The 13,590-nt window shown below is 50.2% G+C and overlaps 1 protein-coding gene across 1 annotated transcript in view; it reads right to left on the bottom strand.

Annotated features, from left to right (window-relative positions):
* The window catches only part of GAB2 (GRB2 associated binding protein 2), a 143,630-nt gene extending 141,702 nt beyond the window's left edge, over positions 1-1,928 (bottom strand). Inside the window, exon 1 of the mRNA XM_087821633.1 lies at positions 1,799-1,928. Coding sequence (XP_087677759.1) covers positions 1,799-1,876 — 78 coding nt within the window. The 5' untranslated portion in view covers positions 1,877-1,928. The remainder of the gene's footprint in view (positions 1-1,798) is intronic.
* Between the last annotated feature and the right edge of the window lie 11,662 nt (positions 1,929-13,590).

The following is a 13,590-nucleotide window of genomic DNA, read 5'->3' as shown; positions in this document are numbered from 1 at the left end:
CTGGGTGATAGAGTTGAAGCAATCTTCACATAGATACAGTATCAAATTGTTTGCAAACTGTTTCAAAAACAAAGTTTCAAGGTTTTTGAGGTTAGTGTTCTAATTTGACAATTAAGATTACATTTTTACTGGATACTCTGTTCCACTGGCTGGTATGGTATTCCACTTTTATTGATAGTTTTCAGAAGTTTTTTGGGGCTAAAGATTTTTGGTTTTTTATATTTATGAAAACATTAATAGCACATTACTCTTCCTTAACCTAATATAAAAATTAACCTTTCCTAATGAACTGATACCACCTTGAAGAGCAGAAAAGTTTCTTTCTTAGCAACTATAAATCTCTGGCTACATGGACACCCCTGAAAATGAACTTTAGAGCTGAGATCAACACTTCATTGCCACATCACTACTGTATTTTAAATCTGTGTTCTCTTTCAAAAGTCCTGCACTAAATCTTTAGAATTTCCCCCCAGCAAATGATCTAAATAAGAGCCTGATTTCATTTACATACAAACATGCTTGCACTCCCCAACAACAACACTTCCTTTAAAAAACAGAATGTCACTTCCTCAATCCAGAGGCCAGAAGTCCTTTGGTTCTGATCTGGGGAGCCAAGGCAGGAAACTCTGGTAGGCTTCTGCCCCCCCCCCTCCGGTGCAGCTGACCCGGGGCAGGGTCTGCTGAGAGCTCCCCTGATGCACTGCAGCTGGGAGGCACCAGCTCGCTTCCCCGCTGCTGCGGGAATGATCCCAGAGTCGGTCCCGCACCAGGAGCCCGCTTAACAAGGGCATTTCATAGGAAGCGAGCCGGGAAACGATGAAAGACCTTGACACCTTTTAGCGACCTTACTTATATTTCCAAACTCCTGTGCACAGCCCAGGGCCGGCTTCTGCCAAGTCTCAGGCACTGGCACCAGCCTGTACTTTGACCCCACCAGGCGAGGCATCTTCTGGTTTGCGGGGGGGGGGGGGGGGGGGGGGGGGCTCAGCGCCTGGCTGGACCACTTTCCCCTTGATGTGGCCAGTTTCTCATCGAGAAGGGAGAGGCTGTCCCAGCAGTTTCAGTCAACACGGTCGCTGAGCACCACCTGGCAACTGAGAACCTTGATCTCTCCCGATCCCAGGACCGCACGACACGAAGCCCGGGCAGCTGCAGCGGACCGAACTGCAGTGTCACCGTCGGGGGCTGGGGGGGGACGCGCGTGAGAGACGCTCAGCATTAAGGGGGAAAGGGGGACACATGAGTCACTTAATGCCCGGGCCGCACATGCCGCTGACGCTGCCCGTGATGCAGAGGCTGTGGGCCCGGAGCAGCCGGCGGCGCGGGCAGGGCCGGGGCCGGGGCCGGGGCCGGGGTGCGGCGCCTCGCCCTTTGTGGGGCCGCGCGGCCCCGCCCCGCAGCCTACGCCCCCCTTTCCGCCCACTCCCCCAGCCCTGCAGGCGGGAGCCGCTCGGGGTTACTCTGGCCCCCAGCCCCGGGACCCAACTCTGCCGCTCTCGGAAAACAATCAATACAAACTTCGATACCGCGCGCAGTTTGCCCGGGGGCTCGGCGGTGAGGCGCCGCCGCCGCCGCCCGCGGAGAGGGAGCCGCCGCCCGCCCCGCCCCTCGCGCCGCACCTGTGACAGGTGTGCAGGTGCCCCACACGGGCCCGAGGCGCGGGGTGCGCCAGCGGCTCTCCTCCCCCGGGAGGCCGCGGGCCCGCCCTCCACGCCCGCGCGTTCCCTCCCGGAGCCCCCGACCCCCGCGCAGGCCGCGGGGCGCCCCCAGCCCGCGCCCTCCGCCCGCCCGCACTCACATAGCGCCTCAACTTCTTCTCGGGGGGCGATTTCCTCAGCCAGCCGGTGCACACGACGTCGCCGCCGCCGCCGCTCATGCTGCTGCCGCCCGGAGCCCGCCGCGGGGTCGCACGGACGAGGGCGCGGGCGCGAGGCGCGGGGCAGCCGCCGGCCGAGCGCCGCTCACGGGGCTGGGGAAGGGCCGGCGGCCGGCGGCGGGCGCGGACCAGGCGGCGCGGACCCGGCTGCCGCGCGCGCGCCCTCGCCCCGCGCGCCCTCGCCGCCGGCCGCGCTGGGGGCGCCCGCAGGAAGGGCGGCGCGCGCTCGCCACGCCCACAGCCCGCCGCGCCCCCCGGCCGGCCGCCCGCAGGGACGCGCAGGGCGCCTGGCGCCGCGGGACCGAGAGGCCCGGGGTTCCCGGGGACGCCGAGGCCGGCCGCCGGCCGCGCCCCCTCCCGGGGTTTGCTTTTCCCGAGGCCTCCAGCCGCGCCCGGGTGGGGGTGGGGAGGGGCCGCGCGCCCTTGGTCGCGAGTCGATTTCACTCAGAGGGTCGTCAGGAAGGGACCCGAGGGCTGCTCGGGTTTCCTCCCCATTCCCAGAGTTTCAGGTTTCAGCGGGTCAGGTTCTGGCTGAAATTAGTGATCCGCTTCCCAGCGGGAGTTTATTTAACTCTCGCGCCCCCTCGGCGGGAGAAGGGAACCAGAAAACAGACTACTACGTGCTGGGCGCCTCTGCGCGGCCTGTTTACGTGACTGTCCTGCCCGGTCTGCAAACTGGGCGGACGGTATTATTCCCAGTTTACAAACGCCTCAGGTCCCAAAGCCTGTGCGATGCAGAGCCAAGTTTCTAATTTTGGGGGTGGGGTGGAGGTGGTCCTGCTCATCCGCTTTTTAAAGTGGGGGGGGGGGAAGTGCTTTAATGTGAGCAGACCAACTTGGGGGCCTCTTTTTACCAGGAAATAAAGTCCAGCTGGCTCCTTCACTGCCTCTGGGAAATACAATTCAGAAAAAGAAAATTCATAGGATTTGCAGAACCAAGGAAGCAAAACCGAGTCGGCGTATTTCAGAGTAAACTGGAAGGCAAGGTGTTGCCGAGTGAGAAACTGGGGGCGCCTGCCCCGCGTTCCCACTCAGGGACACAGATGGTGAGACCCCTCTGGCGTCCCTATGAAAATGAAAATAATGGCACCTCTCCTGCGTCCCGGTGAGATTTATCCGAGATGAAGTAGGTAGAAAGAAGCACACACTAGGCAACCTCAATTTCTGGGGGAGGGTGAAGGGGGAAAAAAATCCTTTGGTAGGGGCTCTTTTTTGTTCACAAAATACCTTTACAAGCAATAATAAAAGGCAGGTCCTCCCCTCAGCGTCTTTGGGAAGCGGAGGTGGAGGGTAACCCACCTCATCAATGAGGACCTGAGCGGCTGGCAGGCCAGTGGGAGGAACAGCGTCTTGCGCTCCCCGTGCAACTTTAGACTAAGGCTGTTTTGTTCATTTCCCTGCCTTTTTTTTTTTTTTTTTTGCAGCTAAGCTAGTTGTTTGAAGCCCTTGGACACCCTTCTGGTTTATAGATCTTGGTTGGGTTGGGAAAAGTTCACTTCCAACCCGTTTGTAAAAGCTAATCATTGACTACATAGGTAGCCAGCCCTTCTAAACACTGGGAGGCTTAGATCAGCTCCCCTGCGCCCCACGCCTCACTGGCTTTCTTCACTCTCCACTGTGCTGCTGGGTGGAATATACAGCCAGGACCACCAGGCGCTCACTGGCACCAGAGCTCCCCGAGCCTTCCAATGGGGGGAACCCTAAGCCGCACTCAAGGGCCGCCACCAAAACGATGGCCATTTCAACCCCTGCCTGCAGGTACCTTAATCTGTGCCACAAATATCAAAATACTCAAGGGTGCCAAGTCAGTCAAGAGGCCCTGACTCTCAACCAAAATAAAGCGACTTCCGACTTCATTCACGCCTGAGTCTCGGTGCCAGGTCCCAGGGGCTGCAGCCTGAGGGGCCTGCACGGCTCGTCTGCAGCCACCCTGACTTCCAGGTGCCCAGGCTGCCGGCGCCCCGCCCCGCCGCGGCCGAGGCAGGGCTGCGAGGCCCGCTGCGCCCTGGCGTGGCTCGTCTCCGGGGCCCGCGGGGCCTGCCAGGCCGGGAAACGGCGCTCGGACAGAACGTTCCCGTCTGGGCCTTGACTGAGTCCTCTCCACTCCCTGCTGGGGTTTTGTTTTTTTGGTGTTTTTTTTTTTTTTTCCCAACGCTCCCTTCCTTTGGCTGGGAAAAAATGGAAAACAAATTGAGTGATTTATTTACACGAAGCTAAGCGCCATCTATCGGAATCAGTTGGGGTAACGCCCCCACCCCCAACCTGCGAGGACATGCACCGCTAGCCTATAATTTAGGCAATTTTGATTAAAGACCACGGGTATTTCCTGGAGGAATTAATGACCGGCTGCCAGGAGGGCTTTGGGTCATTAATTCTATACTCATTAAATTCTCAGGAAATGACCATCTTATGGGGAGGAGGGTTTCTCTGGAGGGAGCGTTGCAGAGATTAGAGGCATGAACACCTGGGAAGGAAGCGTGGCCCCACATCTCGCTCGCCCTCCCCCAAGGCCTGGGTTCTAAAGGGTGCCCTGTGGCTTTGAGGTGCGTCGGCACAGCCTGCGTCCGCGCCTGTCTGGGAGGGAGGGCTTGTGGCCGGCGGCAGGTGCATGGCTGGTGGAGCGCTCCGGGGACGGGGCTGGGAGGGCCGGAGGAGAGCTGTCCTCAACTGCACGCCAGGCTGGTGTGATTAATACCACCCGCGCCAGGCTTGACGTCAGCCATCGGGCTGGGGTGGGAGTGGATGTTTGTGTCCCAGCCCTTCTGCCTTTTCTCCCCTTCAGCCTAGTTGACAGGTTAATTTCAGAGCCCAGTCCTGCTTGCCAAGGTCGGTGTGGCCAGCAGAGCCACCTCGGCTTGGTGACTTTCACGGCACTCGTGTCTCAGGCATATTGAGGTTTTGCGCTTCTTTAACCCCTTTCCGCTTCGAGCCCACTTGGTTCCCTCGGCCGAATTACCTCGACCTACTCAAACCAGCTTTCGGCATCTGGTTGGGACAGAGATCTGAGAGTGGGCTTGGGGTGTGGTTGAAGACCTCACTGGGTTCCCTCCCTGTCTGTGGCTAACAGTTTTGTTACTTGACATTACACCCAGTGGGAAACATTTTGGAAATACTTTCTTAACGAGAAAAGGTTGAGCAAGTCCAGCTTCCCAATTTTCCTTTGTAAAGAACCAGAACATGTGCTAATTGCTTTGGGGCAGCTAGGCTCCGGGGGCATTTCTACTCACCCTAGTGGGGGTAGTAACATCAGTGTTCATAGATCATGCTGCAAAATGATCCTCCCAGGAACGCACCGTCAGGGTCCCTGGGAAAGCGCCGTAAGTGCTCCACACCACACCCTGCACTATGGCCACTTCCTTCACGCGGAGAAGTCCTGCCTTGAGACCTGGAAGATATGTCAAGGCCCTGTTGCCTAAACTCACCATCCCCACGCCCAGCACAGTTGCTCTTTCCTCGGATTCACACTGCACCCGTATAAACTGGGTTGTCACGCTGTACTGATAATATTTGTTTCCCTAGGACCTCCCAGCCTGGTGCCAGACACACATAGATGCTCATTAAACGTCTGTTGGGGGGATGAAGGAACCAGTCCTTAAAGGGTAACAGGAGAGCTGTGGGCGCCTGCAGCATCCAAAACTGATCCGTGCTCCGGAGAACAGTATCTGTGAAGGTCCTTACGCGCCGCTGGGGCGTTTAGACCCACAGGGGCCGGCCGTGGAGGTAATCCCCTGCAGCCTCACTTTCAATACGGGTTGGAACGAACCCTTGGATAGTTTCAAAAACAATGACTCCTCGGACCTCTGACTTCTGCCCCCAGGCTCTGTAGAGCTGCGACGTCAACCTTCGGTCTCCAGGCCCTGACACTGCTGTGCAGACTTCCTGCGCCCTCTTCTCTGGGGCTACGGTTTAAACCATTTGTGGCTGATCTGCTGTCTGGTTTCCCTGCGACGGCTGTGGAGGAGCTCCAGCACTGAACCCCTTGTACGCGCACACAGTGCTGGCAAAGCCGGAGAAGTCGAGCCCCCTGGCGTCAAGTGGGCTGCATCCAGCGGCCGACCAGAAACGGCAGCGTCTTCCGCACCGAAAGCGTGCGCAGCGGCTGTGCACATCCACTAGTCTTCGCTGTGCTGGGATCCACGGGCCACAGGAGAGCACCTCACCTAGCTCTCCAGTTCCAACAGGATTTACCCCAGGTGTCTGTCTGACTCCCACAGCCAGTGGCGTGCTGGCACACGTCTGAAAACGGGCTCTCCTGTGGCAGCAGCCCCGACGTGCAGTATGTGACAATCTTTGTGGGGGAAATGCGGCACTCTCTCCGCCTCTCCCCTGACCAATTTCAGGTTGCCAGCTTCATGCCTCTGAATACAGAGTTAAGACACACACAGCTAGTTAGTATTTCCAACATAAAGACAACAGACATAAATAATACCAAGAGCCACGATAACAGCAAGATGTACTAAAATAATTAGTAACTGATGAGTTTTAGTTTATTCCCTTTGTTTTTAATGTAACTTAAAGTCAGCGTTTTAAAGTGCACAATTCAGTGGTTTTTAGCGTATTCACGAAGTTGTGCAACCCTCAGTGATATCTAACGTCAGGCATTTCCATCACCTCAGGAAGAAACTCCCTCTCTCTGAGCAGTCACTCCTCACTTCCCAAACCCTAACCCCTGGCAACTACTAATCTACTTTCTGTCTCTATGGATTTGCCAATTCTGGACATTTCATATAATCAGAATCATACAGTATGTGGCCTCTTGTGTTTGCCTTCTTTCACTTTGCATAATGTTTTCAAGATTCATCTATATCGTAGCATATGTTAGTTTTTCATTCCTTTCTAGGGCTGAATAATATTTCATTGCATGGGTAAAATTATCCATTCGTCAGCTGATGGACATCTCAGTTGTTTCCACTTTGTGGCTATTATGAATAATGCTGATGTGAACTTTCATGTACAAGTTTTCGTGTGAACCTACATTTTCAATGCTCTTGGGTGTATACTTGGGAGTCAAATCGCTGTTCGTACAGTGACTCTGTGAACTGTTTCACACAGTGGTTACTACACTATTTAGATCCCTACAAGCAATGTATGAGGGCTCCAATCTGTCCATAGCTCCAAGACTTATTTTCCTTTTAAAACAAATTATTCTTTAATTTTAATAATGCTATTTTTTGAACATCCAGCTTGCAAAATTTTTTAGTTTACCAATCCACCCTCCTAGGCTGGTATGAGCCAGCCGGAGCACAGCAGCCTAGAACACCGGTCATCCTTTACTGTGGTCAGTTCTACTTCTTTCTGCTGACAAGGGCAATACTCAACAGATTTGAATTTCCTTCTTCTTACATCCTTCCTATAGAAACCAAAACAAAAGGTCTCAGGTTTTCTTCTCTTTGGGGGATTAAGAGGATTTTTGATTCTGGAGAATCTCAGGTTTTTAGCTCCCACCAAGCACTCTGGGCAGAACACAATGTTTCCCTCCTACATTTGTGTTGAGAAACAAAAACTTAAAACCAAAATGTATCTTCCTGACACCCAGATGTATCTTCTGGATAGCTCTCAAGCAGTTGCTTCAACAGGGCAAACAGCTGTGGTCTGTTTCAACATAATTTGATGTAATCAGGGTTAATTTTGATGATGCAGTAACTCTGAAGACTGTTTTTTAACTGGATTACTGTTGGGTCAACAATCATGTGGCATTACATTTAGTGGCTGAAACAAAAGCCAGAATTAAAACAGCTTCCCCCACCCCCTTTCTAAATGACAGCCCCACTGGGATTAGAAGTTATGAGGCACATTTAACACAATTAACTAAAAAAAGAAAGTAGTTGCAGTCAAATTACATGCAGGCTTCTTCAAGGTCCAGAGCGTCCACTCAGAATAGAGCTGGAAACTTATTTGTTGTTGTTGTTTTCTTTTCCTAGAGTGGTTAGAAATGGGTTGGCAGCAATCATAACTTAATATTTTCATAACATTCTAGGAAAAAGCCCTAAGATTTTTCCTCTGAAATTTTCCTGAACCAAATAATGATTTTAGCAGCCCATAGTTCCGTCTACTTCCCATGTGTTTTAGAAACGATTAGGGTAAGTGAGGACTAGATTCAGGGTGTGGCATGCCAGGGCTGAGTGAATGTTACACACGCTTGCAGCTGTTTCTGATGAGCAGAGTCTTTTATTTTACTTTGATAGATTTGCCCATCATTGTTTATGGTGAGCCCAACAGCAGTGCCCGGGCTGCTCTAAGAACACACTCTTTCGTCTCTTCCATTTTCAGTTTTGGCTCGTCTGAAACACAGCGAAGGCTCATGACAAAAGCCATTCTTATAGAGTTCTGGAAAGCAGAATCTTCAAAAATAGACATCTTGGGAAGCTGCCAAGTGTGTTGGTTCTTCAAAACCTCTCTAATCCAGTTTTGTAGCTCAAAAAAGGTCTGATGTGTGTCCAATCTTCTCTGTAAATAAGCCTCCATTCACATGTTTTCTGCTTTTTGTGATTTAGCGGATCAAGAAACTTGAAAAGCAAAGAAGTCGCTTACTCTATTGCATCTTATTTATCAGGAATCCCTCATCTATATAATTTCCTGATGAACATATTCTGGGATACGATGTGGATGCAACCAAAAGGTAGTATAACTTACAGAAAAGTAATGAGCCCGGCCGGGCGTGGCTCAGCGGTTGAGCATTAACCTAGGATCCAAGAGATTTCAGTTCGAAACCGGGAGGTCAGGGCACATGCCCGAGCTGCGGGCTTGATCCCCAACAGGGGGCGTGCAGGAGGCAGCCGATCAATGACTCTCATCATTGATGTCTCTCTCTCTCTCCCTCTCCCTTCCTCTCTCTGAAATCAATAAAGATATATTTTAAAAAATAATGAGAATTCCTTCCATAATTCAGTGTATTAATATCTTCTTAGTTGCAAAAACAGATATCCGTTTTAAATCCACTTAAGCCCAAACAGGGAATTTATTGGTAAGAAAATGAGGTCTATCCCATGGAACCCAAGAAAAACTTGAATAATCTGGCCTCAGGAAGGGTATCAACCAAGAACTAAATATAGCAAAAACTAGGCAGCGAGTTTGTATGTGTAACTAATTCTCTCTCAGGCCATATGGTTTTTCATGTCTGAGCTCTTTGCCTTCCTTTGTCTCTGCAGACTGCTTTCTCCGTCTCTTTAGGTATATAGTTGCCCTGCAGCTACTAGGTTTCCATGTTCATGGTTCAAACAAGTAGTCTCTAGTGTTCTCAGTCCTAGTTCTCCAAGAGAAAATGAGACTGGCCCATTTTGGGCATGGTGTCCACCCCTAGGCATCAGCAAGGAAGCGCATGTCCCCCGTGTCGGCTGAGGCTGCCCCGGCTAGGAGGGGTGGTGGGGGAGTTCTTAGGGGACGGGTGGTTTTGATAACTAAGTGGGCACCTTGAGAGGTGTTTAATAGAGACATAAAAACCGGTCCTGTCTCTGTCAGGACATACTGAGTATCTATCATTTGAAAATTTGAAAAATGCTAAGAAAGGCATATATTTCTTTCAAATACAAAACATACTTACATTCAAATACATGTCACTTAGGAATGATTATTTATGTACTTTTTATTCAATTCTCAGTAAGAAATTTCTAAGAACCTACTACCCCAAGTTCAGCATAAAAATATAAATATGAGTATATCCAAGGTCTTAAGAAGTCCAGGGTCTCCCTAGGGAGAGTAACAGGTAGGCAGATGCCTACAGTAGTGTGGGGACGATGAATGTAAAAGAGGTCTCTCAGAGGATTGAGGGAGCACTGAGAAATTAGCAACCAACTGTGTAGGGGCTGAAATGAACGGGGCTTAGGTTTTACTTGTTTTGGGGTGCCCCATGGAGACAGGCACAGAGTAGGCATCAATTAAAATTTGCCGAAGTAGATGATGTAGGCAGTGGCTGCTTCAATCTGGAGGCAAGGAACTTGTTTAGACGTAGAGAAGTAGGGTGGAGAAAACCACTAACTGAAAATCTGAGCAACTCTAAGTTTCATCTGGGACTTGCTTCTGAATTTCTTTTGTCAATCAAATACATTCACTCAACAAATATCTACTGAGCGCCTGCTGTGGGCAAGGCGCATGTCCAGGTGCTGGTTATATATACAATGACCAGTATGGCGAGCCTCTCGAGCAGGCTCCTGGGTCACTGTTCTTCGTTCCGAAGCAATGCTGGGAGAGATGCCCGAGAAACTAACCCTCAACAACAGATCAGGAACACAAATTACTAGCTGAACTCAAAATTACTTCTGATTCCTGACTTTTTGTTCTATGCTAGGCAACGGCTCCAGTCTTGGAGTTATGCTGAAAAGGGCTAGTTTAAAAATTTATGAAAGATTTCAGACACATAAAGAGGGAAAGGCCAGTTTGGGAATTACTTTTAATATTTCACTTTTGTTTGATGGAGATATTCCGCACCCCCCTTCTGACACCTCAATGCAACCTAATCCATTCCAGAGTTATTACAATGAGTACCTACTATGTGCCAGATACTCTCCAAGGCACTCTCCTCTGTCCTCATGAAGCTCATGGTCTGGCTGAGAAGGCCAATGACGGTAGCCGAGGACCAGAATCTGCATGTGGTTTTGAAGGAACAGAATGGAAGAAGGGAGTCTGGAAATCACCATCATCCCTTGGTATCATGAAGTACAGGTAATATAAACACTGACACTAGTTATATAAACACATGAACATGGAGAAATCCTAGCTGCATTTTGGAGTGTCACCACTCTTAGTATAAAGCCGCATAGACTCAGACAGTGTGATTAATTGTAATATTTTGATTCTGGGTGACTAAGAGGCAACAGGTGTATGGCCTGAGAAAGCCACCCAGGCCCATTCGCGGGCGTGTGGAAACAAGCAGGGCTGAGTCAGGGTTCAGGGTACACTCTAACGTGATGGGCAGGACAGCAGTCTGTTGAGGGCTGCTAACCTACTGGGGAAAAGTTGACCAACAGCTAAATGACAGTCAAACATCAAGACACAAAAGGTTCCACATGATATTTTTGTGGTTGTTGATCAAGCAATGGCCCACTCCTAAGTAGTTTGAGAAACAGTAACCATATACTAGAGCCTTTCAGCACAAGTTAGTAAACTAGATACAAGTTGATTTGTTTTTTATTTCAACAAAACTGACATATCTGGCGGAGGGGTGGGGTGGAGAAAGGAAGGGGAAGCATCTGGGTGTTGACATATTACTAGGCATAGAAGGAATCAGAGTGGGAGAGGAACACACTCATAGAGAAAAAAGCAAGGGAGAGGCGGTGGAAAGAAAGGGAGGGAGGAAAAGAGACAAAGACTGCAAGGTTGGAGGGTCTGCGCTGCATGCTCCCAGGGCGCCAGCACTCTGCAGCTGGCTTTCCCATCCTGGAACCAGAGGCACACACACCAGCCCAAAGGTGCAGACGGAACGATCCAGGCAGAGTACCTTCTTCAGTGAGCACATCTGTGTGATTATCACTTATCTTTAACTGCAAAAGATTCAGACCTCACTGATGGTTTCTCAGTGAGGAATTAAACGGCCTGCATGAGAATCATTAGACTCAGTCAGGGTAACTGTTTAAGGAACACAGATTGTGTGCTGTTCCCTCCCAGACCCACTGAGTCAGACTTTCTAGGGTGGGACCAGGGTAAGTTGAATTAATCAGGTGATTCTTATACATAATAAACTTTGCAAAGACTGTAGGAACCAGGAGTCCCTGGGACAAGGAAGCATGTTCTGTTTCTCTCTGCATCCTGAGTCCAGACCAGAACCTGGCACGGTGAGGGCTGTCAGTTTACTGAACAGAACAGACCAAAGAGACTTTTTAAAGAAAAAGTGACTTCATTACACAGCAAACAGTTGATTTCATTTGTCCCCATATGCTTCTGGCTTATGTGCATATCCTTTACACTGCTGTAATTGCCAACTACAATCTAAAATTTTTCCAACACATTTTCTCTTATAATTTTTAAAAAAATATATCTTTATTGATTTCAGAGAGAGGAAAGGAGAGGGAGGGAGATAGATAGAAACATCAGTGATGAGAGAGTCATTGATCGGCTGCAGCCCGCAACCCGGGCATGTGCCCTGACCGGGAATCGAACCCCGATTGCCTGGATCCTAGGTCGACGCTTAACCATTGAGCCACACCTGGCCAGGCTCTCTTATACTTTTTAATGGCTGTAAAATATTTCATTCGACGTGTTCATAAAGGTTTTTTTTTTTTTTAGTTTTGAAAAGATTTCCCTTAGAAGACCTCACATTACTGTAGTGCTTCTCAGTGTATGAAACCCTTTCACACAGACCTGACTGCTTCTCGCAATGCTTTATATTATTATCCATGTTTTGCAGATGCATATACAAACTCAGAGATAAAAATAACTTGCTCAGGGTTCCACAGCTCAGAAGTGGAGTGTCAGATCTAGCTGGTCTGGCTCAGTGGTTAGAGTGTCGGCCTGCAGACTGAAGGGTACTGGGTTCGATTCCGGCCAAGGGCATGTACCTGTGTTGCAGGCTCAATCCCCGGCCCCAGTCAGGGTGTCTCTCTCATGTTGATGTCTCTCTGTCTCTCTCTCTCTGTGAAAAGCAATAGAAAAAATATCCTGGGGTGAGGGTAAAAAAAAAAAAAAGTGGACTGTCAGACTTAAGGCAGAGTCCCCCTCCCCCTGCTTTGTCTAGTACCCTTTCCAAGACACCAGCATCCAGCACATTTTCTGGCAGAAATCTGACCCAACAGTTTCCTGATGCAAAAACCTGTGAGGCAGAATGCGGAAGATGGAAATTACATTTAGAGAAATCACTGTCCTGCTATATCCTAACTGCACAGGAATCAGTTCCTGCCTTTGGGGGCCCTGCAAAGGAAACATGGACATTAGTGGAAACCTTCAGTGAGAGAACTTACTGTCCTTCAACGCAAGTCCGTGTCTGCGATTCCAAAGTGAAGGGGGTGGGATTGCCCTGAACATTCTGAAATTGTAATTAAGACTCTTCTGTAGTATTACAGATATAGGAAGAGGAACAGCTAGTACAGGCCGTATGACAGGAAGAAGGCCCTAGAGACTTTTAAAGTTTTTCTAATATGGAGACTTGTACCACAGGAGACCTGGGTAGCAGCTGAGCAGACAGAGGGACGCATTCCTCCACCACGAGGAAGGCCACTTAAAGGAAATACTGCCTGGCGAATAACCTATGCAGCCCTCAGGGAAGGACAGGCTGCTCAACCAGCAGTTTCAGAGACTGTATTCTAGAGAAGAAAAATTGCTGCTGTTTCCAGTTTGTTGCTGTGCGTGCTATGGAGAGGCAGGTCGTGTTGCTGCTGTCGGTCACAATCAGGGTTCTCCAAGAATAGCTAAAGTTATCTCCTCAGGTCAGAGAGCTCCTGTCTCTGAAGGGAGTGGGTAAGCTACTAGAAACTGGGGAAAATACAGAGGAGGGTCGTTTAGGCATCACAGGCAGGGGGAGGGTTATGATCCCTTAGAAATTTTCCAAACCTAGGATCCCAGGAGAACAGCAAACCAGAAGTTCTTGCTGAGCCAGTGTGAAGAGAAGGTTGAGTCAGGTCACAAGTGGCTCAGGCTCTGCACGATACAGCGTCAGCTGTGTACGCGTGTATCTGCAGGATGAAAAAAGCCTCTGCTGGGGGCGCCACCAAGTTTCTGTTCTCAGAGTATCGCCTGGAAATATCAAAGGTCCATCACTTTGGGGAGGATATTGGTAATTCCCACCA

The sequence above is a fragment of the Miniopterus natalensis genome, chromosome 11, assembly GCF_054644295.1.
Source record: "Miniopterus natalensis isolate mMinNat1 chromosome 11, mMinNat1.hap1, whole genome shotgun sequence".
NCBI lineage: Eukaryota > Metazoa > Chordata > Mammalia > Chiroptera > Miniopteridae > Miniopterus > Miniopterus natalensis.
This window is presented reverse-complemented; position numbering and strand designations above follow the sequence as displayed.